Source organism: Citrus clementina, unplaced genomic scaffold, assembly GCF_000493195.1.
Source record: "Citrus clementina cultivar Clemenules unplaced genomic scaffold, Citrus_clementina_v1.0 scaffold_2, whole genome shotgun sequence".
Classification (NCBI taxonomy): domain Eukaryota; kingdom Viridiplantae; phylum Streptophyta; class Magnoliopsida; order Sapindales; family Rutaceae; genus Citrus; species Citrus x clementina.
Genome location: NW_006262688.1, coordinates 22,651,468 through 22,679,173, shown reverse-complemented (window position 1 = coordinate 22,679,173; position 27,706 = coordinate 22,651,468). Strand labels below are relative to the sequence as shown.

Genomic DNA, 27,706 nt, shown 5'->3' with positions numbered 1-27,706 from the left:
AAATCATGTTTCCATGTTGGTAATATTAACAGTTCCACTTTACTTTGCTTTCCCAATCTTTTTCCATTTTTTTTTTTCTTTCTTTTATAAAGAGCCAAGAATAATAATAAAATCTATTATGAAGAGTGCAGCCTTTTTTAATGGGGCTTTGACTCATTGTGTTTGTGTCTGATCTGTCACGCTTCTAGACAGTTACAACTGCAAAAGGCCTCGACTCCTCTGTGGGTCCACACGCTGCGGCATTTTGCTTCTCATTGGTGGCATTTTTGTGGGGTTTGGACTTTGGATTGTGAAGATTAAGTGCGGTTAGAAGATTCAGTTTAAAGAAGGTATGTGAACGGGTCTTTGAAGTTTTTTGCTTTTTGTTTCTTTGTTTGGATGATGGAAAATTGTGGGAAAATATTAGTAAATTATCATACACTTGTTTCTTTTGTCGTTTCGTGTTTCTTGTTCTGTTCTTGATGAATAAAAGACAGTCTTTTTTTTTTTCCCTGTTCTTCCAAAAAATTTTCTTTTTTCTTTTTGCAAAACTCAGTGATTTTTTTTTTCACAGGAATCAATTTTTATCTTTGAAAACGGACATATGGCTACACTTGGTGATATAGGAGTTGCTGCGACTATTAATATCCTCAGTGCATTTGCTTTCCTTTCGGCATTTGCCATCCTTCGGATTCAACCTATAAATGATAGAGTCTACTTTCCCAAATGGTATCTGAAGGGTTTAAGAAGCAGATCTTTGCACACCGGTGCATTTGTAAGCAAATTTGTCAATTTCGACTTTCAGTCCTATCTGAGGTTTCTGAGTTGGATGCCAGCGGCCCTGCAAATGCCAGAGCCAGAGTTAATTGAACATGGGGGATTGGATTCTGCTGTTTACTTGAGGATTTACTTGATAGGGTATGCTCTACTGCATCGTTTCTTTTTAGCTCGTGAAATTGGCTATTTGAAATGCACGATCTTTTCTGATTTATGTCAAGAGGAGAGTTGTTTTAATAAATATAAAAGTACTTGTCGCAATTTGAAAAATTAATGGAAAATTGCTTATATGTTGTCCTATGTCATTCCCTGTTTAGGAATTAGTTTTTCTACCCGAAGTACTATTTGGAATCGGAATGATATAGTATTTTGAATGTCTCCCTTTTGCCTGAATTTGCTTGATTTATCTTACTGGACTCACTGTACTTTTTTTTGTTTTCTTGTTTTAGTGCAGGCTCAAAATTTTCATTCTGATTGCCTGCCTTGCTTTTGCTGTCATAGTACCAGTTAATTGGACCAATAAGACCTTAGAGCATTCTAAATTAAAATACAGCAATATAGACTTGCTCTCTATATCAAATGTTCCACTTGGATCAAATAGGTAAGCTGAAGCATCTGATTTTAAGGTCTGTTGTATTTTTATCTTTTCTCACACCATCAGTGTTTATCTTTTCTTCCTGATGTTTACACATTGAGTAACAAATTTTTACAACTTTTGACATAAGTGCTAGCTTATTTACAAACATGAGATTCATTCTCTTATTATTAAATGGTTCTCTTTTAGCTTTCACTGGAGTTAAGAATCATGAAGTTAGGTTCTGTTTTCAAATTTTTATGCAAATCAAGATGACAGTCAAAAAGATATGGCTGACGTCGCCACTATTGAATGATTTTCTTTTAGCTTCCACCGGAGTTAACCATTTTGAAGTAGATATTTTCAGAGTTTTATTCAAGCCAACGTGACAGTTAGAAAATGTGGTTGATTCTGTCTGTGGATTGACAAATTTCGCTACACATTTTCAGAATGTCTTCATTCCAAAGATTTTGTAGCAATCTTGGCTCCTGGGCCTTTTTAAGATTTTTTTTTTTTCAGAGGTAGGGCTTTTACATCTTTTGGTTTTATGTATATTTCAGTATATCTGCATTATGTTTTATAGGCATTACAAACTTAGTGTAAAGGCAAAGGCACTACAGGCGCTGAATGGTCAGATGTATGACCGTTGGGGGATTTCATTTTATAATTCAATTATAGAGGCTTAGCCTTAATGATTTTATTATTTTCATATGGGATCATATGTATAGCACTTTGAAGATAGTTGTGGTGAGTCGTATTTTGGAATTTCTGTTTTCAGAATCATTATTCTCCAGTGCAAATATTTCCATCAATATAATATTTAAATGTTGGCAAAGTAAATTTATTCTTACCTTGTGCATACTTTGGTCGTAGATTTTGGATCCATCTGGGAATGGCTTATGCGTTTACCTTCTGGACATGCTATGTGCTGAAGAGGGAGTATGAGATTGTGGCAGCAATGAGGTTGCATTTTCTTGCATCAGAACACAGGCAGCCAGATCAATTCACAGTAAGTTAAAATGTTGAGGGATATCAAAATTGGTATAACTAGTTGGCCCTGTTTTGTATTCGGTTAAGATGCAGAGCCACTGTGGGCATTGGTGTTTCTTGTTTCTCACAAATGCACTAGCAAGAGACGCTGTTTGTATATGCACTCTTTTGCATGCGTAATTCACAATTTTGGGTTCTTTTTAGAATATACAACCACAGAGGTCTGTTCATTTTCTTTTAGCTTTTTTGCAGCATATTGTGAGGTTTAGGAATACTAATAAGTTATTAATAGTATTTCAAATACTTTCAAGTTGACTTCTTTGACCAATCGGGGAGCTGTTCCTTTCTTTTCAATCATGATTTCTGGAACTTGCATATTTTGTTATAGGTGCTGATGAGAAATGTCCCACCAGATCCTGATGAATCAGTTACCCAGCTTGTGGAACATTTTTTTCTCGTCAATCATCCAGATCATTATCTCACTCATCAGGTTTGTTATATTATCATTATGCAAATATTCTTGCCTTAGCTGCCTACACAAAAATATCTTATTCTTATTACTATCTCTGGATGCTTAAGCCCTATGCGCGTCCACGCACACAGACGGATAAGGGAAAGAGAGAAATTTTTATAAGATTGGTTATTAGATTATTTCAATTTAATTGAAACTAATAAGCTTATACTAGACTACACTATAATCTATGTTATGCTGATCCTTCAAATATTAGATGTGCATCACGCATGGTAAATGATTCTTGTGAGTAGCTAGTATAGATTTGGCTCTAAGAATAAGGCTACGAATGAACAACTGCAGATTAACCATGTCTTGTTAAACAGTATCAGCTGACATTTCCTGAACCAGACAGGCCATTCATGTAAAGCCAATTCATAATTTTGCGGAATTCTTGATGACCATACCCCTTATGGTATGTTTGGTTCGAAGAAATGGAAGGAGTAGAGAGGAAAGGAGGGGAAAGAAATGAGGGGAGGAAAGAAGAAGTTCATGTCAAACCAAACAAAAAAAATAATCTTTTTCCCTCATTTTCTCTCCTCCTCTTCCCTTTCCTTTCAATTCCTCTTCTCTGGTTTCATTTCTTCCAACCAAACATGGCCTTAAGTTCTTACATTGATAAATTAAATATATTTTATTTTCTTGGTTTCGTTGGGATATGAAGGTGGTATGTGGATTTGTGTTCTCTATACAGAACTTCAATAGTTTGCCGATGTTTCTTCTTTAATTTTTATTTTACATGTTGGAATATGTGGCCAGGTTGTTTCTAATGCTAACAAGCCCTCTGAATTAGTTAATAAGAAGAAGAAAATGCAGAATTGGCTGGACTTCTATGAGCTTAAATATTCAAGAAATCCATCCCAAAAACCCTCTATGAAGGTACCGCACAGCAATTGATGAACTATTGGTCTTTCCTTTTTTCTTTCTTTTTTTTTTTTTCTTGGGGTTATATCGCTTGGAATTAGTAGTTTTGAGCAAGATTACTAAATTTTTTGAGGATATCTTTCTCATTAAGCAGACTGGTTTTCTTGGCCTCTGGGGAGAAACAGTGGATCCAATTGATTTTTATACTTCCAAGATTGAGACGCTTAAAAAAGAGGCAAGTAGGTTTTCTTAATCTTCTTTGACTTTGTTGTTTCAATTTGTTGTTTTAATGCATTATTCTTCCCTTGTTTCTAAAGCCTCCTAGATTACCCATACTGGTCCAAGCTGATGGCCTATTTGTATACAAACATTTATTGTCATTATATGTCCAAAGCTTTTTTCTTCTTCAACTTCTAGAAATGGAATCTTGAAGCCTTTCTTAATTTACTAATCACTGAGAATTCCACTTTAGTCCTTATTTGTCAAAGATCTCCATTTGAAGCTGAAGCAATACAATCCATATGTGTGTAAGCTGAACAACTTTCTTCGGCCCCATTTTTGTGATTGATGTTTCGTAGATTTGAATCTAGCATATGATGGTCAATTTTAAATGTTACTTGTGTGCTTAATCACATGGTCTTATATGAATTCTTTTCAGATAAGCTTGGAGAGAGATAAGGTAATGTGAAGCAGCAAATCTGTCATTCCAGCAGCATTTGTTTCCTTCAAAACTCGATGGGGAGCTGCTGTTTGTGCGCAAACTCAACAAACCAGAAATCCGACTCTATGGCTGACTGATTGGGCTCCGGAGCCCCGTGATGTATATTGGGATAACCTGGCAATTCCATTTGTCTCACTCACAATTAGGAGACTTATTATTTTTGTCGCATATTTCTTCCTGACCTTCTTTTTCATGATTCCCATTGCAATTGTGCAATCCCTTGCAAATATTGAGGGCATTGAGAAAGCCTTACCCTTCCTTAAACCGATAATTGAAGTGTAAGTTTCTTCTTCTTTCTTAAAAGCCTATAATTCATTATTTTCATATCCTCACACTATTTTCAGATCAAAGTAGTTTTGTTTTATAATAGGAATATTTATACAAATCTGTTTGGGAAACCAATCAATGTACCGTAAAAGTTTCTGCAGCCAATTGTAGGACCTCCTGAAATTAAGCTTTCATTCAGTTGAAATATTTTAAGAATTTTTTAAATTTATCACTTTTTGATTTGCTAGAAGTTTTATTGAAGTAAATTTTAAGTTTTACTGAAAATAAATTGAAGAGAATAACTAAAAAAGGATAATGTGATTTTTCTGCTCAGTCCTGGCTTGAGTTTTCTAAACATAAATTATCACATTTTTCATGCAGGAAGGTCATAAAGTCATTCATTCAAGGTTTCCTTCCGGGAATCGCATTGAAGATTTTTCTAATCTTTCTACCTGATATATTGATGCTAATGTCGAAGTCTGAAGGATTTATTAGCCGAGCAGCTTTAGGGAGGAGATCTGCTACTAGATATTATATTTTCCAATTTATTAATGTATTTCTTGGGAGCATAATCACTGGAACAGCATTTCAGCAACTAGATAATTTCATGCACCAGTCAGCAAATGAGTATGTCCTTTTCACACGTGCTAGACGTTTTACAATGATGATTAAACAATTATAAGTTGCCATTTTATATTTTTTTTGTTTTCCCACTCTATTGTAGATTTAAGAGTTGGGAAAATCTAGTTTTACTTTTGTAATCATCTATAAGTTACGAGTAACAGTTTGCATTGGATATATTCAATAGCATCATATCATTATATCATAGCAGGATACTCCACTATATCTTATTTGCGACACATTAATTGATCCAATGCTCATTTGGTGTATTGTACATCTGTTGTTAACATTAATTGACTACTCTCTGCAGCATACCAAAGACAATCGGTATCTCCATTCCAATGAAAGCAATGTTCTTCATTACTTATATCATGGTTGATGGGTGGGCTGGAGTCGCTGGGGAGATTCTGAGGTTGAAACCTTTGATAGTCTATCACTTGAAAATTTTCTTCTTGGTGAAGACTGTAAATGATAGAGAAGAGGCAATGGATCCTGGAGCCATCGGTTTTAACACTGGGGAACCGCAAATTCAACTTTATTTCTTACTTGGCCTTGTTTATGCTGTTGTGGCCCCCTTCCTCCTCCCTTTCATAATAGTATTCTTCGCACTGGCATTTGTTGTCTACATCCATCAGGTAAAATTTCAGGGTTCTTCTAAAAGAAACTTTTATGCTCCTTGAGGCTTCAGCCAATTAAAATATTCTTGTATGTTTGTAATGTAGGAGCAGTAAGAATACAAGCACATCATATGCTATCAGTTTCATTGCACACCAAACATATATGATCGTTTCTTTACCCTATACTAATTAATCTGTAGGTTATAAACGTCTACAACCAAGAGTATGAGAGTGCTGCAGCATTTTGGCCTGATGTCCATGGCCGCATCATTACAGCACTAATTGTCTCACAGCTGCTGCTGATGGGGTTATTAAGCACAAAAGAAGCTGCTCAATCAACTCCATTGCTGATCACGCTTCCTATATTGACAATATGGTTCCACAGGTTCTGCAAAGGACGTTACGAACCTGCATTTGTCAGATATCCATTACAGGTAGGTTTAACGCGGCAACTGCCACGCACATTGTTCGTACATGATGTAAAATGCTATCATGAAGTGAATAATAGCTTGAATTTCTGGCATTGGCCCTCTAGTTTTGTCTTTAATTAATTCTTTCTTGTTTTGAAATTGCAAATTACACAATTTTCAACAATTTTTTGTTGGGTTGCCAGGAAGCAATGATGAAAGACACATTGGAACGGGCAAGGGAACCAAACCTGAACTTGAAAAGCTTCCTCCAAATTGCTTATATCCATCCAGTTTTCAAAGAGGTACAGGAGAGTGAAAGTGATCCAGCTTCTGAGGAATCGGATCAGGAACCAGTGCTTATCCCAACAAAGCGTCAATCTCGAATGAACACACTGTTGCCAAGCAAACATAGCGGTTCAATGACATCCCTTGGGTAACATTCTCCAATAATGTAGGAACTGTTAACTTGCCGTTTCATTGTACATGCCAGTTCCCAGGAGGTTAGATAGGTTTCTTTCGGTTCGGATATACATTGTAAATGTGATAAAGTGTAACACTAAGGCGAGGTAGAGTTAGTAAAAGAGATATGAATCTGATATTTTAATTTTATTTTAACTAGGGATGGCAATGGATGGCATCTATTGTGGCTTAGTCGTTACCAAATCCGCAAGCAACCCTTAGCAGATTTTTTTTTTTTTAAAAAAATCACTTACCGGAAGTCTCAACAATTATAAGGGGAAACCTTAGGTGTAACTGTGGTACCGTGCCACAGTTGCATCCAGTCGTTGGATTTCAGTAGACCCCACCAATCTAAATGCATCCAACGGCTAGATGCAACTGTGGCATGGTGCCACAGTTGCACCGTAGTCTGATCCCAATTATAATAACTACTTATAACCTGCAGCGGATTTTTTGAGAATTTTCTGATTTAAAATCACAAGTATTAAAAATATTTTTTAATTATACATAAAAATTTAAATTATATAATTCAAACCATAAAATTTTTGACAATATCATAAAAATCTCATTGACAATATTTAATTTTAGATTTTATCAATACAAATAAGAAAGTAAAATTTCAGCATTAAAACAAATGCATAAAACATATTAATATAACATAAAATATTTTTTTATAGGTAAATCATTTATCACTAATATCAATTCTTCATTTCTTTGCTCCGCTTTTAATTAGTGTACAAGTATTGTCAATAATGTTAACAAGTAAATTTTGTACAACTACTACTAAAAATAGATTAAACAATTAAAACTCTAACTTTAGTAAGCAATCACTCAAGTCATTAAAGCAAAATAAACAAAATAAATCAAATTAAAATAAAATATCGGTAATTTTAAACTTAAAATAATAAATTTTTATGAGTAAATTTTTTAACGTAATTTTTATAATTTTAATTTAAATGCATAAATAATTAAAAATAAAAAGTGTGGGTTGGCAGATATCTGTAATTTTTTTTTTTTAATATCAAACTTACATATAACTCACAGTATGTTTAAGTTTAAAATACCAAATTCGTTCGTAACCAGTAAAATTACCTATAGCAAATAAGATTTTACTAATAGGTTTAAGTAAATTTATGAGTTCACTAATAATTACACTGTTTTAAGAGAAACCGGCATGTTGGCATTTGCATAATCAAAGTTTGAGGGCACAATAAACAATTATATGAATGCTTCACCTAGAAGCAATACAAAGAGTGATCTCCAAGCAAATCACATGTCCAAGTCCAACGCCAACAAGTGCACAGATGCATGCACCATTGCCATGCGCAGCTCTATGTATGATATATGAAAAAGCAGGTTAATTCAATAAGTAACTCAATGATTTGTTATGTTACATAATCATGTAATATATATAATTATATAATAGCCGTCGGATGAAAATTCAATGATTATAGAAATAACATGATTTTATTATCTTATATTTTTACTATTGTTAAATTTACATCCAACGGTTACTATATAATCATGTAACATACATGATTATGTAACACAACAATCTCCCTCAATGATTTCGTGGCGTCAATAATTTATATAATAATATTTGTGTCATAAAAAAATTTATTTTTTTCCACAATTCTGTGGTGGATTAATAATTATTCACTTTGTTGCTAGTAATTTTTTCTTTTCTGAACAATGTTATTTTCTTATGCTCCGTTTGATTTACCCTTTCAAATATAACCTATTTAAGTAGAGCTTTTATTATTAGAATTTTTACCTAAAAATTTTTAGTCGCTTGGTTGTCAGTAAATTTTTTTATTAAAAGTTATAAAATTATTTAATAACTAAGTTTTTTAAAATATTTTAACAATTCGTAAAAGTGTTTCAACCTCTACTTTCAAAAGTCTAAATTTTGAGCTTTCGTTATCAGAGATAAAATAACTTATTTAATCTTTAAAATTTTTACTAAAAATAATTAAATGACAATAAAAATTTTGATAAATACTTGTGTGATCAAATAAACACTTATAATTATAAACAAGTGATACCGCTTAATGATTTGGATACTAAATTAATTATTATTAAAATATCCTATGTCGGTATTGGTAGTCATTCGGTTAGGACTTAGGACTGGGTAAAAAGGGGTGGAGACAAAGAAGTGCCAAGATTCTGATCTCACTAAAGCCCAAAGTGGGCCCACAAAGTTGGCCCTCATTGGTAGCCCACGATGGGCCCACTTCGCACCAACTTGGTATCTCCTTCGCTCTCTTTCTTTTCTATTCCCAATTGGGAATTCGTTGCGTCATTCACTCCTCGTTAGAGAGAGAAAGAGGAGAGGGAGGTGGTGTGATTGTGGTTGTGTTTGTGGTCGTGGTCGTGGTTGTGGTTGTGCGAACTGTAAATTTTGAACTGTTGGGGATCGTCTCATCCAATAATTTTGGTGAAGAGAAAGCGGAAAATTAAAAAAAAATTAAAATAATGGATGAGGTGATTACAGTAGGAGATGCGGCGTCGTTTAGGAGTGGTCAAGCGACGTCCTTTTTGGATTCTCCTCCATCGTCGTCGTCGCTGTTCTTCCCTAACAACCTCCCTCTGATCTCCGCATTTCTCGCCTTTGCTCTTGCTCAATTCCTCAAGATCTTCACCACTTGGTCCGTCGGTTTAATTTTCTCCATTTTTCGTTGTAATTTTATTTTATTTTTTTCGCAGCATTTCTCTTCATTTGGTTGGTTACGTGTTGCAAATTTTGTTGATTTGATATTTTGTCTGTATAAAAAAGTAGATTGACCTTTTCATTAGGGCTTGGAGCTCCAAGATGCTCCCTTTGATTGTGGTTGATCTCCAATTCAAAGAATAATGGATGTACGATATAATAAATGTTAATTGAATTGAAAATTAGTTTAAGCAAATGTAATTAAAAAGTTGTTATTTTGAAATAAAAATGTCTCAGTTATTCTGTATGTTTTTGCTAGATGCTCAGGTATAAAGAAAAGAGATGGGATTCTAAAAAGATGCTTGACTCTGGTGGAATGCCTTCGTCACATTCTGCTACTGTGTCGGCTCTAGCAGTAGCTATTGGTCTGCAAGAAGGGTCAGGAAGTCCATCTTTTGCCATTGCAGTGGTCTTGGCTTGCATTGTATGTTCTCATTTAACTTTATTAATTATCACTTATAGACATCCGCACGCACACACACACACATTACAAATTTTCATATGGCTTGATTTCTGCAATTGGGCATGATATGCTTGAATTTGCTTGGTGCTTACTGTGTCTTGTTGACATTTCTTTTCAATCTGTTAATGTGCTTCCAAGGTAGAACTGACTCTTAAGATTTTTATTTGTTTTTGGGTTTCTTGTATTAGTTGAAATTTCATCTTTTCCTAAGAGAGTGTGTTCTATTCATGTATGTCCTTCATTTGTCAACAATTCTGGTATAATAAAAGCAGGCACATGTTGGTTCAGTCATTCTTTTGGTTGTCGGTTCGACTGTTGCTCACCCGCTCCATTTGAAAAAAAAAAAAAAGAAGTGATTGGTGAGAATGAGGAATCAAGTGCAAATGATGTGAAAAAAGTATTGTTTTCTTCACTTTGAACTGATTGGAGAATTAAAATCTATGCGGATTTCTCCTGACACTGATGCACTTTTTGATTATACCGAGTAACTATTTACCAACCATAATAATTGAACACCCCCCCCCCCGGGGGCGCGGGAACCAAAAAAGAAAAAGTGACCATATTCTCAAAATCAATTTACATTGTTGAATGCTTTAAAATTAATTCTTTATGGATTTCTTGGTACTCTTTATTCCCGAGGGCTGTTTTGTCTTTTTCTTTTTCTAGTTTAAGTTTCTTCATATGTCCTTGATTGAGGAGACTCAATTATTCACAATTAAGATATCTGACTGCTATGCTACGGATGTCAGTGATAACTCCAATAATCATTACATGTTCCGTGTCATGATGCAGAATTGTTTATTTTATCTGTGATACAGTAAATTTCTTCGAGTTGCCTATAACGAGGCCTCATTCAGCCTTTGCCTTGATAGATCCAATCACTATCTTTTTGGTTATTTGATTTTTAGTTGCTTATTATTAATGTCCTTGTGCTTCTGGTAAATCTCACTTTATTACCTCTTTGATAATGGCAATCTGCTTTTACAAGCTAGTTGGGTGTGGTTGATAATTCTTAAAAATGTTTAGGTAATGTATGATGCCTCTGGGGTCAGACTACATGCTGGTCGGCAAGCTGAAGTAAATCCTGGTTCTTAGATTCTTTTTAAACCTCAGTTGGATTTGTTATTGCTTGCATAATTATGTTGTAAAGACACTGACATACAGAATTCTTCTTGCATAAATTGATGTTTGATTATTTATTTTTGCTCATTGCAGTTGCTGAATCAAATAGTATGTGAGTTTCCTCCAGACCACCCATTGTCTAGCGTTAGACCTCTACGTGAATTACTTGGTCATACCCCGTTACAGGTAAGAATGATGCTTTTGTCCCTAGCTCTTCTAATTTCTGTGTAAACTCCCAAGACCCTGCCAGATGCACATATTCTCCAGTTATATGGTAAAAAAACACTAGTGTTGCTTTAGTGTGTTAAAACGTGACTGTGCTACCGACGAACTTCACTGAAACTGAATGTTTACTCAAAACATTATAACCAGTCAATGATCAATTTGTTTGGTATCATACAGGTTGTGGCCGGTGGTATTTTGGGATGCGTTGTAGCGTTTCTGATGAGAAACTCGAACTAGATCATTACAAGATCAACATTGATTATTTGTTTCGTCTCCAATTGGCCGATAACCTGGTAGATATAGGCAGCAGCTCGGCTGGGAGATACAAGTGACCTAAACAGATGTATAATGTATTCAGTCGTTATTCTGTAGTGATTTTGGGGTTTATTTGGAGACTGGATGACTATGTTTTTTTGTTAACCTAGAACTTCATTTTGTAAACTTAAAACCTCTGTTAATAAACGTCACTTAAAACCTCTGTTAACTTAATAAACGTCACTTCTTTCCTTTTCGAAACTCATGAATGTGTTATTCAACTTTTGATCCAAGTAATCTGTCAAGATTAATTTATTGTCACCGTTCACCTAATTAGCCAGTTGGGTAAAATTTCTCTCGCTAATAGATCTTGTCAAAAAGGACAGATCTTGAGAGATCAAGAACCAATTTAGCACAAATGGATGAACTATATATCTATTCATAAAACATAAAAAATCGGGATTTACATGATAAAAACACCCCAAATAAACCAGTTAGTGGTTCGAACGGCTTTTGATTGCCACGCCACATAATTACTCTCGTGGATCCCAACACACCATAATTTTTTTCCCGACCTCAAATTTCAAAACACTAAGTGGAGGGAAAATACACTCACACATAAACAACAACTAAAGCAATTAATTCAAATCAGTGATTCCAAATTTGGGTTGATTTGAATCAAACATAGATGGCTGAAACCCTAAGTCCGCTTCGGAGGCAGAAAGTTGCCATAGCTTCTCGCATCCAATCTCCAACCAGCCCGTTCTTTTTGGGCTCCAATGACGACGGGCTGGAGCGAGCCAAGGCCCGCGCGGCCCGCGCCGCCGCCATCCGCCGCAAGCCCGTCACTGTCCATTATCCACTGCCGCAACATGGTCACTCTGATTCCTGCCTCGGCAAGGACCAGATTCTCGAACTGTTCCACAATTGCATCAAGCTCGCCAGCGAAAATGTCCGTGCAAAAACACCCTTTAATTCAATGTTTATGAGTTCTGTTTTTTTAAAATGCATTCGATAGAAAATGTGATTTTTTATGCTTTATGCTTATGAAGATGGTTGAAGCGAGTATACCTTAAATTTGTGGACCTTTTTTTTTTCTTGTGAGATAATTGTGATTGACATAAATAGTGGTTTGGCATTTTGGTGTTTCAGTTGTATGGAATTCTTTTAATGTGTTTGTTGTTGTGGATTTTAATTGATGGAATGCGCAGAAAATCAATCAAAAGAATACATGGGAGTTGAATTTGATTGACCATCTCTGTGAGATTATTAAGGTTGAAGAAGAGAATGATGTGGAGACCAATTTCCAAAAGGTATGCTAGCCCCTTTTTATTTGTATATTTTTTTAGAAAAAATCATGAACTGATTAATGTGGAGAAGATTATTTTTTCTTAATCTTTATTTTTGTTTTTTTGCTATATAGGCTTAGAGTCAAATTTTGAAAATATTATGAAATAAAAACACCTTTTCTTATTGTTTTATCGATATTTGGCCATATTAGCGTGCCTTCTCACTACTTCAGCAATAATTGATCATACAATTGGATAAGTGCTCTTCCAGTAGTGTTGAGGCATATCAGGGGAAACGATTGTTGTGTCACTATGTGTTTGACATATCAATAGTTGACTGGCATTGTATTTCTAACAAGTTTGAGACTCTCATCTTCTCAAACATGATTGTTCAATGCACGGACACATCACTTAATCATGCCTATGGTTCAGTAGTCACCTTCGCTACTCTTTTGCTTTTGCTGAGACGTGTTTCCTTTTACATGTCTTGTTGGCATGTTTGCATCCTTGAAACATTTGAGTATGTCTGAGAAGATGAGTTTTAAACCTGTTTAAAATATAATAATACAAATGCTATCAAAAACTAGTCCTGCACTCTTTATGTGTTACATGCTTGAAATTTTGTACTACATTTCCTTTTTTTATAGGCAAGTTGCACTCTTGAAGCTGGAGTTAAGATTTACTCGTTAAGAGTGGATTCAGTGCATTCAGAGGCTTACAAGGTTCTAGGGGGGATTAATAGAGCAGGTCAAGAAAATGAACAAGGTTAGGTTTCTTATTATGGATTCTTTGTTTATTTGAAATTTGTATGATAATCTTAGGATTCTTGTTTCAAGAAGCTGATTTGCAGTATTATTCTGCCTACATATCTTGTGCTTCTTTCATGGTTGTGAGATTCCTGATGGTGTTTTATAATGTCAGACACCAGAGTGGAGGATAAAAATGCTCACAGTGTACACAGGGAAGGTTATTCGAAGAAAGATATAGAAAAAAAGGTTGATACTGTTCTTTTGTGGACAATTTGGTAATGTATCCAAATTATATTAACAGATTCCATATTGCAGCTGTCTCCTTTATCAACACTGGAATCATCTTTTGAGGCACTTAATGTGAAGAAATTTGATGGTGACCACATATCCTAGCCACGTCCATTAATGGTGTGAGATTTAACTTCAAAAATATGATGTAGCTTTTTTTTTTCCTTCTTTTTTTTTTTAGCTGCATTTGCAGTTGATCCCCTCTATCATCAAACATCTGCTCAATTCGATGAAGGTGGAGCCAAGGGGCTCTTGTTGAATAATCTTGGAGTATATACTGGATGTCAAGTGCTCTTTGATTCACAGGAAGTACCAGGGAAGGGCATGTCATGTGCAAGCCAGCATTCTATGTCAGATACAATTGACCTTTCTTTTGCCAGTGGTTTGTTGCTTCCCCTAGTATGTTGATTTTTGTGTCTGTTCTGAAGTTGTGTTGTTATAGAAATTAAGGTTCTAATTGCAATCAATCACTTTTCTATTCGTAGAATACATTGAACAGATGGTGCTGAACATGCAAGCAAAGGATGAAATCTCACCAACCCTTAGGACTATAGTCAACCAATATGATGAAGATAATAGAAGATCATCAGATACTTTTTCTTCTATCCAGAAATTAGTAGACCAAGTTGAAGCTGTGCATAATAATGAAGCTGAGTCTGATGGTGTTGCATTTGATGATTGTGGGACCAATGATTTTTATCATGATGACCAATCAAGCATTGTTGATGAGAACCTTGGTGGTTCAGATCCTACCTTTACCAGCTATCTTGAGGTTTTTGTCTCAGACTATGTGTTCATAACTTGAAGAATTTAATATGAAATTGTACCCCAATAAGATTAACTGACTTTTGCAGGAAACTGAATCATTTTCATTCCAGGACCCTGATACAGATGACAGGTTTGAGAGGGTTGATGAGTACTTGTTTTTAAATTTGGGATTCTCTTCAAAACAAAATGCTTGGGCAGGTCCTGACCATTGGAAGTATCGAAAAGCTAAAGGTCCAGTTGAAGGTGATACCGTTAATATATGATTGTCTTTTTGGTGGTTGGTTGGCATGGGAACATAAAATAGACTGTATTCTGCAGGTTCAAAAGATGATCCTGCTTTAGAAGGTGGATCTCCAGTAAGAACAAAGAAAATTAGGGGTAGAAGACAACCCGAACCTGATATTGATTTTAAAAAAGCCTTGGATGAAAAATTTCCAGATTTATTTGCTCCTCCCAAAAATCCAAAGTCATTATTGATACCTGGAAATAGAGCACCCAGTAATACAACACTGCCTGAAGATTGTCACTATCAGCCAGAAGATCTCATTAAATTATTTCTTCTTCCTAATGTAATGGTAATACTTGACACTTTTTATGCCTCTATGAAATGATTACATCCGAATGTTTCTTCTTCTGGTTCTATTTTTCTCATATTCGTTTGGTTTTTGGTTTTCCATTTATCTTCTTAACTCTATTTATGAGAAATACTTGTGCCTGTTCTAGTGCCTTGACAAGAGGAGGAGAAGAAAGTCCTCAGGTAATATTTTCTCTCGCAGATGCTTATCAAATGCTTTCTTTAATGTCTAAGGAGAGACACTGATAATTAGTGTCTAGCTATTTCTCATCAGTAGAAAAGGCTTAATAATTTTCATCTTACGAATGTTTTGGCACAAACTATTGATAAATTTATCAGAACCATGTTGCCTGGCATCCACTGTCATTAATGCCAGTCCCAAAAAAATTGTTTGAATGAATTTGTCTTTTGTTTGTTACTCCGAAAAAAGTTGCCTTCTTTTATTATATAATATTTACATGTTCAACAAGTTTGACTTTTTACAATTTCTATTAATTACATTTTTGTTTTCAGTTAATTGAAGCTATATATAATGAGGATTTATTAAACAAAAATTTATTCCCCATGATGATTCTGATTTTTCTTTTTAAATTATGATATAATTTCTCTTTGATGTATGAAATGGAATAAATTGCTAAAGGTTGTATTTTCATGTTTTCCTCTATCTTCAGTTGAAAGGCAGCAAACTGATGATCATGAAGGATTTCCATCCTGGGGTAATGAAAATATGTTTGATGGTCAATTTGATGACGGAAATGATCCAAGTGATGTGGAGGGCTCCGACACACTTGTCTCTCAGCCTCGCCAGGTTGGTTGTTGTGTCTTCGATTTAATCCTTGTGTTTCCGGATAAATGTAAATTACAGGGGTTGTGATTTGAAACCATAGCAATTTATGGCAATGTCTTATGATGAGGTTATTTATACTAGAACATCTGTTAAGAGGCAAAAGCTTCAGTATTTAAATAGTTTGATATGTACTCTAAAAAGCTATGTCAAGTACTTGGTATGTGTATTGGAAACTATTGCCCTGGTGCTCATGCTTTTGTTCTTTATCTTAACATCTCAGGTACAAAAGGTGGAAGTCGAGTATGACAAAACTTCTAAACAAGTTGATGTTCAAACATTGAAAGAAACCATCTGGGTCCATATACAAGAATCTCCTCAAATGGCTACTCAGGTATATATAGCCTTTGCCCTTTGCAAGTGATCTTTTGTGATATAAGATAGTGCTATATATAACACACGTAAACTTAACCAAAATAGTTTGATGAGGATACTAGGTTTTTTAGAATGTTAACTGCTGGTTGCTATGACTGCTTGCAATATGACAAACCCTTCTAGTTATTAGTAACACACAATTCTCATAGCTTGAGAAGAAAAGAAAAAAAAAATCAATGAATGCATAAATCAGGCTGATATTAGTTATGTGAAACAGTGAATAGAATTTATGTAACAAAGAGTTGAAGCTTACAAGACAGCTTGAAAGTATCAATTTAATTTTAGCTTTTATCTATTCATGGGAGCTGGGTTTGCACCAATTAAGCTAATTCCAAAACCCTCTTGAGAATAATGAAAAAGCATCCCACCAGATTTTTGTTATTATTATTCCTTTAAAATATTACATAATTGTAAACTAAATTCCTCTCAAACTCAAACTTCCATTACCGCCCTAAATGACTCAATTCTAATTGCATAAAAATCGATATTTTTATGTGAAAATTAATAATGTATTTCATTTTTTTTTTCCATTGGTGATTCCTAATTTTAGAAGTTTTGTTTTGTTTGTGAAAAGGATCCAGAAAAAACAGTATCTTTCAGGAGCCTCTTATCCAGCTTTCCCAGTGGCTGCAGGGCTGCTGCAACTATCAAAGACATTTCCCCTCATCTATGTTTCATATGTCTATTGCATTTGGCTAATGAGCATAGTTTAAGCATCCAAGGTTGTGCAAATTTAGATGATCTCAGCATAATCCTTCCCTGAAATTATGTACACACAAATGGCATAATACATCATCATCTCTGTGATGCTTGCTGCACTCAATGAAAATTATGTATCCAGATTAGCTCACTGCTCCACCGGCCACATTTTGTTTGTGCCTCTGTTGTTCACGCTCAAGTTTGTACCACAGACTGCGAAATTTGTCTTGATCTTTCTGTGCTAATTTGTGTGGATAGATTCATCTTGTGCTACGCATTTCTTTTCTTGTTTGGTTCCCCATGTGTTACACATTTATTTTATTTTTTGAGATATGAAACATTTTGGGACCAATGAATAGATCCACATGCTTGTTCAAGTAAATGGTCCCACCTCAAAGCCCTTTCTCATGGGAAGAGTTTGACTTGATTGCTCAATCAATATTGTCCCGTGTATAACAAGGAAACTTTGGACCACTACTCTAATTTCTTATTAGCAAAGGCATTATACTATTAAACATGATGGGATATTATCATTTTATTACCAAAATTATTCTTGACATACCATGTTAATATTATTATTTGTTGAAAAGTATATTTTACCACTAAAAGTTTGTGCCGTTATTAATTTACCACCCTTTCGTTAAAAAAAATAAAAATTTATGATGTTTTACTGATGTCATAAGGGTATCAAAAATATTTTTTTTAATTTCTATAAGGTCAAAATACTGCATTGCAAGTGTAAAATAAACAATAAAAAAACTTAAAAAAAATTAAGGGAAATAATTAGAGAATTTAGAAATTGATAACCTTAAAACCGGTCCCTCTCTCATTAATTTTTTTCTTAATTAAATTGTTATTGTTTTTAGTTGTAATTAATACTTGAATTTCATAAATTATAATATTAATTTTGAAGCAGAATTTATTATTATTATTTTTGTTGTTTGTCGTAATTTTGTTTTGCATATTGTTCATTATTTTTATTAATTAGAATTTTAGTTGTTTTCTAAATCTTATTAATTGTTATTGTTATTATAAATTGTTATTATTTTTAGTTGTGATTAATACTTGAATTTCGTAGGTTATAATATTAATTTTGAAACATAAATTTTTATTAATTGTTTTCTTTGCCATTTATCGCAATTCTGCATATTATTTATTATTATTTTTAATTATAATTTTTAGTTGTTTTTTAAATCTTATTTTTTTCACTGTTTCTTCCTTTTTTAAGGGTAAAATTGACTTTTAACTCATTTTCTGTTGAACGCTAACGTTTTTTTAACGAAAAAGTGGTAAATTGATAACAATGCAAACATTTAGTGGTAAAATACACTTTTTAACAAAGCATGATACTAACATTATATGTCAGAATTGTTGGGAAAAATACAGGTTTTTTAATTTTTATAAAACATTTTTAAGATCGCTCTCATATAATATATAAGAATATGTAATCTAGAAATCGTACCTTGAAAATCCGATTTGGTTTTTTCCGCTGAAGTGATTTAAGCTCTCAGATCACGACCCGTCACCACCACTCCTGTTAGATCACGATCCGTCACCACCACGTTTGTCAGATCACGAACTGTCACCAATGATCTTCCAGGTTATGACTCAGGTTTGATATGTACTTAACGTGTGGGCGCTTTTATCACTACCAAAGCAACTAGCACGAGAAAATTTTTCTCTCAACAATAGAGAGAAAAAGATTTTCTCTGATATGTATAAAGTAGCTACTCTATTTTTCTTTAGAAAAAATAAGCCTCTTATATCTCCCTTTAGTAAAAACCCTAGGCTCCCAATAATTAAAAGGCCCCTTACACATAAGCTAATTAAATGGAGCCTCCCACTAAATGATATATTTAGACTTTTGACCCAAATAGCTAGTTATCTTGCTTATTAATCCAGTAGTGGCGTAGTCAATTAAATGAGCTAACCCGGGGATTATTTGGGAACATACAATAGTGGCTATAACAATTAGGCCTGTAATTAAACTAGCTTAATTATTTAATTCCAAATCTACTCCACTAAAAGATTGGAATTGACCTCCATAATTGTATACTCGAATAATAATTCGTCCCAAGCCACATTGATTTTTTTACTGCACAATCCTTTGTACCACATCGTTAATTAAATTGATATCTCAACTGTCTAATCAATTTAATAACATCTTATTCCTTGATACTTATTGATTTTCTCTAATGATCATTTTCAACATACTAAATATGTTGACACACTCTGGCCAGAGAATTCTATGATCAAGTGCCGAAAACCCATCAAGAGATGTGTTGTACAAATTCTATATTGTTAATCTATAACTCCAATACTCATAAATGTTCCCACCAAGATACCGGGTAATCTAGACTACAAGTATGTGTCATGCCCATTGGTAATTCAAATGGAATAACAATTACAATCATGAAATCATAATTAACTCAAGATTAAGATTACAATAAAACTAATGCCTATGTGATTTAATAAGTCTGACAGTTATTACAAAGTTAATTAAATCTCATATGTGATCTTATTCAATATAGTCGTACTACATCAATAAATTCATACATGATTAAGACAAATCATTCAATGAATTTATTACAGTCTATACCTAAATAAAGTGCCCAACTTTATTTATCAACTGCGAATTAAATTTATTTAATCATAAGATAACTTGTATTTATGTCTTCTGTGAATCCACATGGTGATTACATAAATACATATAATATGATTAAATGGACTTTAATAAAAATATTAATGCAATTAAGATATTTGAATAAAATACCTCATTAATTTTATTAATCAGAAAAAATGTTTATTACAATTAAATAAACATATATGCTTTTAAAGAGCATATTTTCCCAACAAGAATAACTTTGATGGTAAAATGATAATATTCCAAATAGGATTTAATAATTTTGTTATATTTTAATAAAGTCCAACATGTAGGACTTGATTGTTCAATCAACCTATATATATATATAGGTTGAATGATGAACTCAAACTTGTTTTTAATGGTTACAATTTAGAAAAATATTTCAGTTTTTTGAGTTTATTAAGACTCCAAATACATACATTTATAGTGCAACCCAAAAGTTTATCAAAATTAACTTGAAAATTTATTCACATAGATGACATGTTTGGTTTGAAAAAAAGTAAAAGGAGAGGAGAAAGAAATAAAAAGAAAAAAGATAAATTAATTATTAAATTTATAATGAAATTGAGATTGATTTTTATTTTTATTTTTTCCCTCATTTTCCTTCTCCTCTCCTTTACATTAATTTCCTTTCCTCTCATTTCTTTTCGACCAAACATAAGCCACAAAGAAATTACTGTAAATTAAGAGAAAGAATCCTATAAAAACTTATATTAATGTCTTTAACATCGTCGAGAGTACCAACGCATTATTAGACACCTATTAAATTCATAATTAGCTCTCAGGAATTGCATTTTGAGTCTCTATAAGAATAATGGACGTTGAAATAGTCCACAATTAGTCAAAACTAGACTAGGCTCATACATTTGGCTTAAAGAAAATACTAAACTACGCTTGGATTAGATTAGAGTTAATGGGGCAGAGTTTTCGAGTTAAACTAGTAAAGTGTGTGAAAAATAGTAATAAGGATAAATTGGGAATTATAGGGAATATATTGGGAGGATGCAAAATTGAAGTGTCACAACTCACGCACAACCCCGTCTGTAAAACATGTGACATTTTTTTTTTGGGTGCGTGTTTACTGTTTATGTTCCGCTTCACGATTTTCATGCCGATGATGTGACACGTAATGTAAACATAAAAAAATAATTGAAGAAAATCACAGCGGCAGCAAGCACGAGGCATCCATCAGATTCCAAGGGACCACTTTTACTTTGTGGGTTACGGATTTTATTGGAATATTTAATGAGTGGCGGGAGTTGGGAACTGGGGAAGTTACGCCGTTTTGTAGTCCAAGGATACGATTACTTCTCACACGTTCAATCAAATAATCTTAATCTGTAGAAACCTCATCAGTCATCTCTAAAAGGAGAAATGACATTTAGCCTATACTTAAAATTTCACACAATTTTATTAATAAGTGCGGAGATCTGTTAGTATGAAATTATTTTAATTGAATTAAAGTTTACAATTTAAAATTTAAAAATATAACTGCATTAAATATTTATTAAATTGAGATAATCTAAATTAGTCAGAATTTAATATAATATTCAGTTATCAAATGACCTCTTATGTCCAAAAAAAAAAAAAAAAAAAAAATTCCACCTAATTTTTTCCACCTGCTCTTGACGACTCTATTAGCTTAATTTTTTTTTCAAAACCCAAATAATTCTGAATTTAACCCCTTCAATTGACTTGTTTTAATCCTAAGGGGACATCCGTTTGGTAAAATAATGATTCCCTAGTGTATAGGCATGGATTTAAAAACAAAACTTGAATCTGATTTGAAAAATTAACAAGAGAGTTCGAAAACTTAATTTGGAACATCTTGTACAGTAAAAGTTCTATGATACTCCGAGTATATATTATTTTATTTTGTTCAATCTCGTTGTACTCTTGCTCTGCGTGTATCTCAACTAATCATAAAACAATATTCATATAACAAGATTGATGCTATTGTGACATTATTATATATGCACAACAAAGCTGTTTTCATTGCCCTTCATCAGTGTGTCAGTATGGCACAAATATCATATCATTACTCTTTACTATTCAAAATAGATTCACACATCGAGTAAAATAATATAGTTTTTATTTAGTTTTCATTGCCCCTTCCCATCACTGAGTCGGTATGGGACAAATATCATTACCCTTTACATATTTAAAATAATTGCCCGAGTACATAATATGATATAATTTATTTGTTGCGTAACAGGCATGATATTTATGATATATTCTTTTTTTTTTTATTTGCTTAGGGATGCAATACTACCCGTAAATTCATTTAAAGGGTAATTTTCAGGGACCTCCCCTGAGGTTTGGTGTATTTACACATATATAGAATGTATGGATGTAATTACAGACACCAACCCTGCCGTTAATTATAAGTTAGATTGACCGTTAGGAGACTCTTAAAATTACTATAATATCCTTCCCACCAAAATAATAAATTGATAAATAAAGCTTTGACAACTGACGGGTAATAAGTTTGGCTGAAATCACACGACATCAGAAAAAGACCAAAATACCAATCAATGTAAAGTAGTTGACATTGCTTATTATAAAAAAACTCTTCAAAATCAAATGAAGCTACCATTATTATCGTTGTAAATAAATGTTAATAATTTGAACAGCGACAACAGCTATAAATGGAGGCTTTTGTAGGTAAATAAATCATCAAAACACAATTTATTCTTCATCTTCTACTTAAGAAATCTTTGTATTTGTTTCAATAATATCATCCATTCAAATCATCAATAGAAGCATGCAACATAATCAAGATCAAACAGTGTCTCAACCATATGGATTTTCTAAGCTCAAACACATCCAGTTAATCAAACATACAACAAATGAGCCATGGCAAAATGACATAAACTCTCACTTCCTTAGCATGTCTTATAGGCTTGTCAAAGCAAACATTCTTGACATTGACATCCTGCCACATCTTCTTTAAGCTGGTGTATTACTCTGGAATTATTGTTGCTACATCAATCTCATCTCCAGCTACCACAGCCCGATCTCCATGTAAACATGGTTGCAAGTTATAAACAATAGCATATCGTAAGTAACAAAAAACCATTAATAAATTAAAATATGCTACATGAAAGTTTAAAGAAAATTATACCATCAATAATAATCATTTCAAGATGAGAACATCAAACAAGATTACGATATGGACTAAGCTGGTTTGAGTTTAAGTTTTAGAGGCCAAAACACTTCAAACTCTGTGTGTAGTCGACAAATTTGGAATTGATATGTACAACTCTTTCTATGTGTAAAAGCAAATAATTGTCTTAATATATGAGAATGAAAATACTATTGGTGACGAAAGCTTCCTAACATTACATGCTCTTATGAGCTCAAAATTTTTAACGATACATGCCACAAAGGAAGAGAATTGATATTACCAGCCTTTTCAAAGCCATGGCACCATGCTGCCTAAGTATTGAAAATTACAAGCTGGCACAACCATTGAAACTCCCAAACCCAATTTAAAGTTCAAGGATTAGAAAAAAAAAATCAACATCGCTAATTCTAATTCTATGAGGTCTAAGATCCATCAGCTATGTTACTATCCGGATGAACAAAAACATTTGAAAGAGATGGAGATGTCTCATCATGGAAGAAAAAGAATTAATGGAATTAAAAGAAGAAAATAAAAAGGAAGAGATGGAAATGCAGATCTAGGTGAGCAATGGATATCGTTTGGCTGGTTTTTCTCTTCTCCAACACCAACTTGTTTAACCAGACAAAATTAATAGAACAACAAATTAAAGCTGTGTTTTAAAAGATATATTCTAAAAGCAAATTTGATATACTTCCAACTCCAAATAGATCAAGATAAGATGAAAGTATCACAGTGATTATAATCTTTTTTTTTTTTTGAATGAGAACATCATATTGTAATAATACTTTCTGCTTGCATTTCCATAAATTAGTTCCTCATTTGCAACCTATGTGCTACCAACATGATAGCTTATAATAATAAAATGATTAAGCATTAAATCGACATAATAAAGATTTGAAGAACCTTGTTATGGCTATGAAATAGCTTTTCCATCAATGGAAAACAAAATAAATTTAAATTGGAAAGCTGCGTAAGATTGATTTGGCTAAGGAACTGTAGAATTAAATGATTTGTTTCTTGAGTGTTTCTTTTTTCTTTTTCTTTCTTTTGATATTAATATTTTATTTTACATATAAAATACACGAAAGAATTACAAGATGTCTCTGTTAATGTTTTGTTTGTTGCATAGAGTGATTCCCAAAGCTCTCATGCCTCATAAGGTATTGTTGTTATATCTATCTATCTCCTCTACTGCATGTGTGTGTGTAATTGTGTATATGCTTTCTTTTATTCCATTAGTAGAATATTACCAAGTATCAAAGCAATTAGTTAACAAAACCCTTACTTAATTTGCAGATATCAGGAGAAAGCCAATCATAGATAATATGCTACATAAAAGGTTTGCATATGAGAGAATTTCAACCCTGTATGTTTTCTTTTGGAAAAATTTAACAGTTTTTCAATAAATTATTGCAATGACTCTTATATGGATGCTTTCATAGAAAGTACTTTCATCCAAAACAGCTTCTGTAAAATCGCCATCTAGATTTAAACATATAAATTCAGCACAGATTTTTGCCAAAAAAATACAAACACATAAACACATAATAACTGCTCTTCAATTCTAAAGACGAAAAACACAGTGAATATTTAAAATTAAAAAAATAAAAGAAAAATAAAAAAAGATGAACAACAATCAAAACAACAACTTACTATAATTGACTAACAGAAAAAGAAATCAGAGACCACACTTGTCGAGATCTACATGCATAAAAAAAAAATCAAAATTCGAAAGCCCATTTTCATTTGTAAGTAATTCAGAATCAACCCATTCTTAAAAAAAAATAATCAACAAAATAATCAACTGCATCTTATTTGCATCTTTGAACTGTCACAAATGAGGACTAACCTCTTTCTCGCTCCAATTCCAGTCGCGGCTGAAGCCATTCACTGCCAGTACTCACTTCGTGGAAGTCTTGGGCCACCACTCGAACTCATCTCGTTCATAACAGAAGCTGAACTCTCCTTCAATTTGATAAAGTTTTGGGCAAAAGGAGCTGCTTCTTGATAGCTTTAGAAAGTAGAAATTGATGTTGGATTTTGCTTATGTGAAAGATAAAGGGAAGATTTTTGCTTTCTTTTGTCCATCAAGTATCGCAAAGCACTGGACAAGAGATTGTAACAGTCAATATTTCCCGGACATCAACAAATTTTCAGCTTAAATTTTGAATTATTTTAAAATTTAAATATGATTTTACGTATTTACCCTTCTATGCTGCATTATACATATTTTTATACTAACGGCAGGGGTGGTGTCTGTAATTACATCAATACATTCTATCTATGTGTAAATACGCCAAACCTCAGGGGAGGTCCCTAAAAATTACCCTTCATTTAAATTTGATTGTGAAAATCTGCCCGCCGCAGATAATTTTGTAGGTTGAGGGCAGATTTGACATCACAAATTAAAACCTGCACTGGGTTGTAGGCAAGTTTGGTATATGTCAAATATCCGACAGATACCCATGCTTTTTGTCAATTATTTTTCTAAAAGTTTAATAATTTTGAAACTTATTCTATAATTATTATATACAAGTTAATTTCATTATATAATTATGGTTATCGTATACTTCTTACAATTATTATATAATTACGGATTATTTATATACTTATTATTATTTTGTTCTTTAGATTAGAGTTTGGAAAGTATTAGTGTTAGAAAATATTAATATTAAATTATTATTATAGGAATTAAGTTAGATGGGTGCTAATGGTGGTGAATGAAATGAAGATTTTTAAATCTTGGAACTTGTGTTGAATAAGAATTTGAGATGATAATTGTTGATGGTGCAATGGTGATACTTTTTGTATAATTGTATTGTTACTTTTGGATAGTAGTCCGTGGTTTTTTTAATCTTTTTTTTTTCCAATTGAAAATATTTTTGCAGTTTGATAGGTGTTGTGCAAATTTTAATGTACTCGCAAGCGCACGAATCTATTGTAGTATAGATCTATGGTGACGAGTGTCGATCCCACGAGGAGGCGGATTTTAATTGTGTAGAATTAATTTTGTAAATGGGTGATTGGATTTATGGTGGAAATGATTTGGAATATGCTAAAACTTAAATTAAAATGGCGAGGATAAATTCTAAAATTGGAATTGCAATGGCGAGAATAAATTGAAGATAATTCTATTGAAATGACGTACTTGGGTATCTGGATCCGTATCAACATGCATCATGGGCTAAATAATCCGTATTAATGCCAATTAAATCATGAGGGGGGAATCCACACCTCATGAACCACGCTCTAATCAATATGGTGCTAAGGGCTTATCGTGCCAAATAATAATAACCTTGTACTAGAGGGCCGGTGTAACCAAGGCGGTATCTAGACAAGACTATTATTATTTGTCGACGAGAAGTCAAAACATCCACAAAAATTAGAGGGGAAGAGAAAATAAATTTACCAAATTAAGCCCATGACACATGTTGAGACTTCACCTTCAACCCAAGCTTGAAAGAAAATTAGCCACTCATAGTTGAACTAGGGGCAAAATGGGAATTTATTAAAATACAAGGAAAATACAAGATGGAGAGGGAATTACAGAAAATGGATCCCAAAAATGGATTCAGAGATATCAAATTAGGGGGGGGAGGCCCCCTTTTTATAGATACATGGAGTAAATCATGGCCATCGGATTAAAAACAGTTTGGACGCTCAGGATTGCGCCACGTCATCAGTCAACAGTCCACGGTTTGACCACGCGGATGAACAGTAACACGGTTTGACCCGACTTTGAACAGTAACGCGGTTTGACCCGGATGAACAGTAACGCGGTTTGGTTGAAAATAATCCTGTGTGATGCATGCACCGTACGCGAGATTTTTCGTCCACTGATATGCTGCCACGTCACCATCAACAGTACATAAGAATTTTAGTCCAACAGGATCGTGACACCTCATCAGTCAATGCCACATCATCGGTCAATGCCACGTCATCATCCGTCTATGTGAACAGTGTCGTGAACAGTAACGTATACAGTATCGTACACGTGAATAGTACCGTACATGTGAATAGTGCCATTTTTCCTTTTATGCTCCTCCTAAGGTTTTCGACCGTCCTGAGTTCAAAAGTGATGTCCGTTTTGCCGTCTGATCTCTCCTTTATTGTGAAATGACTATAATGCCCCTAAAATACATAAATTACTTAATTAAAATAAAACACACGTAATTAAATCATAAGAATGTTAAATACATAAAAGTAAGGGTTGTTAGTAAGACTTGAAATGTAAAATGACGGTTTTCTCCTTTATAAATATGCATTTTCTAACACTCAACACACCCCCCAACCAGCTTATTGCTAGTCCCTAGCAAATAAAGCGAAAACAAAATTCAAATTCAAAATAATTTTTTTTTTGTTTTAATAGAAACACTCGTATTTATTCCATCAGATTAATGATAGCAATCAAATAAAAGTATAAGCATTATCTCCAGTCTAAAGCAACATCACACCCACATCAACCATCCACATGAATTAGCCCAGTAGACTTTGTTTTAGCTACTCTCAAGAGTGACATGTCAAACCCCAAAATCTCACTGGAAGTAGTGACACTCTCACAAATAAATTAATCCCAATAAAAATAGTCACTCCAATGAATGGTAATTGAGAGAGAAAATAATAAAGAAGTGATATCACATGCTCTCACCAAGATGAAATAAATATGCCCTCAGCTTAGAAATAATACGATCTCAAGTCAAATAAAATGTTAGTCAACCCACTTTATTTATCTTTTTTTTTTTTAATTATGCATCACTACATCTTTTTAGCCCATATAACTAGCT

General features: G+C 33.3%; 3 protein-coding genes across 8 annotated transcripts; all 3 read left to right on the top strand.

Moving 5' to 3' along the window:
* Positions 1–6,959, top strand: LOC18051023 (CSC1-like protein At3g21620). The gene is given in 13 exon segments (XM_024190437.1): positions 1–19; positions 189–329; positions 554–897; positions 1,211–1,357; positions 2,204–2,339; positions 2,709–2,810; positions 3,591–3,710; positions 3,850–3,930; positions 4,354–4,694; positions 5,065–5,310; positions 5,615–5,939; positions 6,122–6,355; positions 6,535–6,959. Coding segments are annotated over 11 exon segments (2,280 nt in total). The 5' UTR covers positions 1–19; positions 189–329; positions 554–583; the 3' UTR covers positions 6,769–6,959.
* A 2,011-nt stretch (positions 6,960–8,970) lies between these two features.
* Positions 8,971–11,818, top strand: LOC18051022 (uncharacterized membrane protein YuiD). 4 transcript variants are annotated; one of them, XM_006447542.2, is made up of 5 exons: positions 8,971–9,438; positions 9,760–9,924; positions 10,990–11,040; positions 11,179–11,271; positions 11,488–11,818. In XM_006447542.2, exons 2-5 carry the CDS (start codon positions 9,760–9,762, stop codon positions 11,545–11,547), a joined length of 369 nt encoding a protein of 122 aa, XP_006447605.1. In that variant the 5' UTR covers positions 8,971–9,438; the 3' UTR covers positions 11,548–11,818. The 4 variants fall into 4 exon arrangements, with proteins under 4 accessions (XP_006447605.1, XP_006447603.1, XP_006447604.1 ...); XM_006447541.2 differs by having other exon boundaries at positions 8,974–9,438; positions 9,768–9,924; XM_006447539.2 differs by lacking the exon at positions 8,971–9,438 and adding an exon at positions 9,479–9,649.
* Positions 11,819–12,079: 261 nt separating this feature from the next.
* On the top strand, positions 12,080–17,620 carry LOC18051021 (condensin complex subunit 2). Of its 3 annotated transcripts, none has more exons than XM_024191973.1 (13): positions 12,080–12,517; positions 12,777–12,878; positions 13,502–13,619; positions 13,776–13,849; positions 13,919–13,979; positions 14,073–14,273; positions 14,377–14,663; positions 14,746–14,902; positions 14,978–15,228; positions 15,383–15,416; positions 15,905–16,041; positions 16,301–16,411; positions 17,027–17,620. In XM_024191973.1, exons 1-13 carry the CDS (start codon positions 12,254–12,256, stop codon positions 17,213–17,215), a joined length of 1,986 nt encoding a protein of 661 aa, XP_024047741.1. In that variant the 5' UTR covers positions 12,080–12,253; the 3' UTR covers positions 17,216–17,620. The 3 variants fall into 3 exon arrangements, with proteins under 3 accessions (XP_024047741.1, XP_024047740.1, XP_006447601.1); XM_024191972.1 differs by having other exon boundaries at positions 14,978–15,234; XM_006447538.2 differs by having other exon boundaries at positions 12,081–12,517; positions 14,770–14,902; positions 14,978–15,234.
* The last annotated feature ends 10,086 nt before the right edge of the window (positions 17,621–27,706 follow it).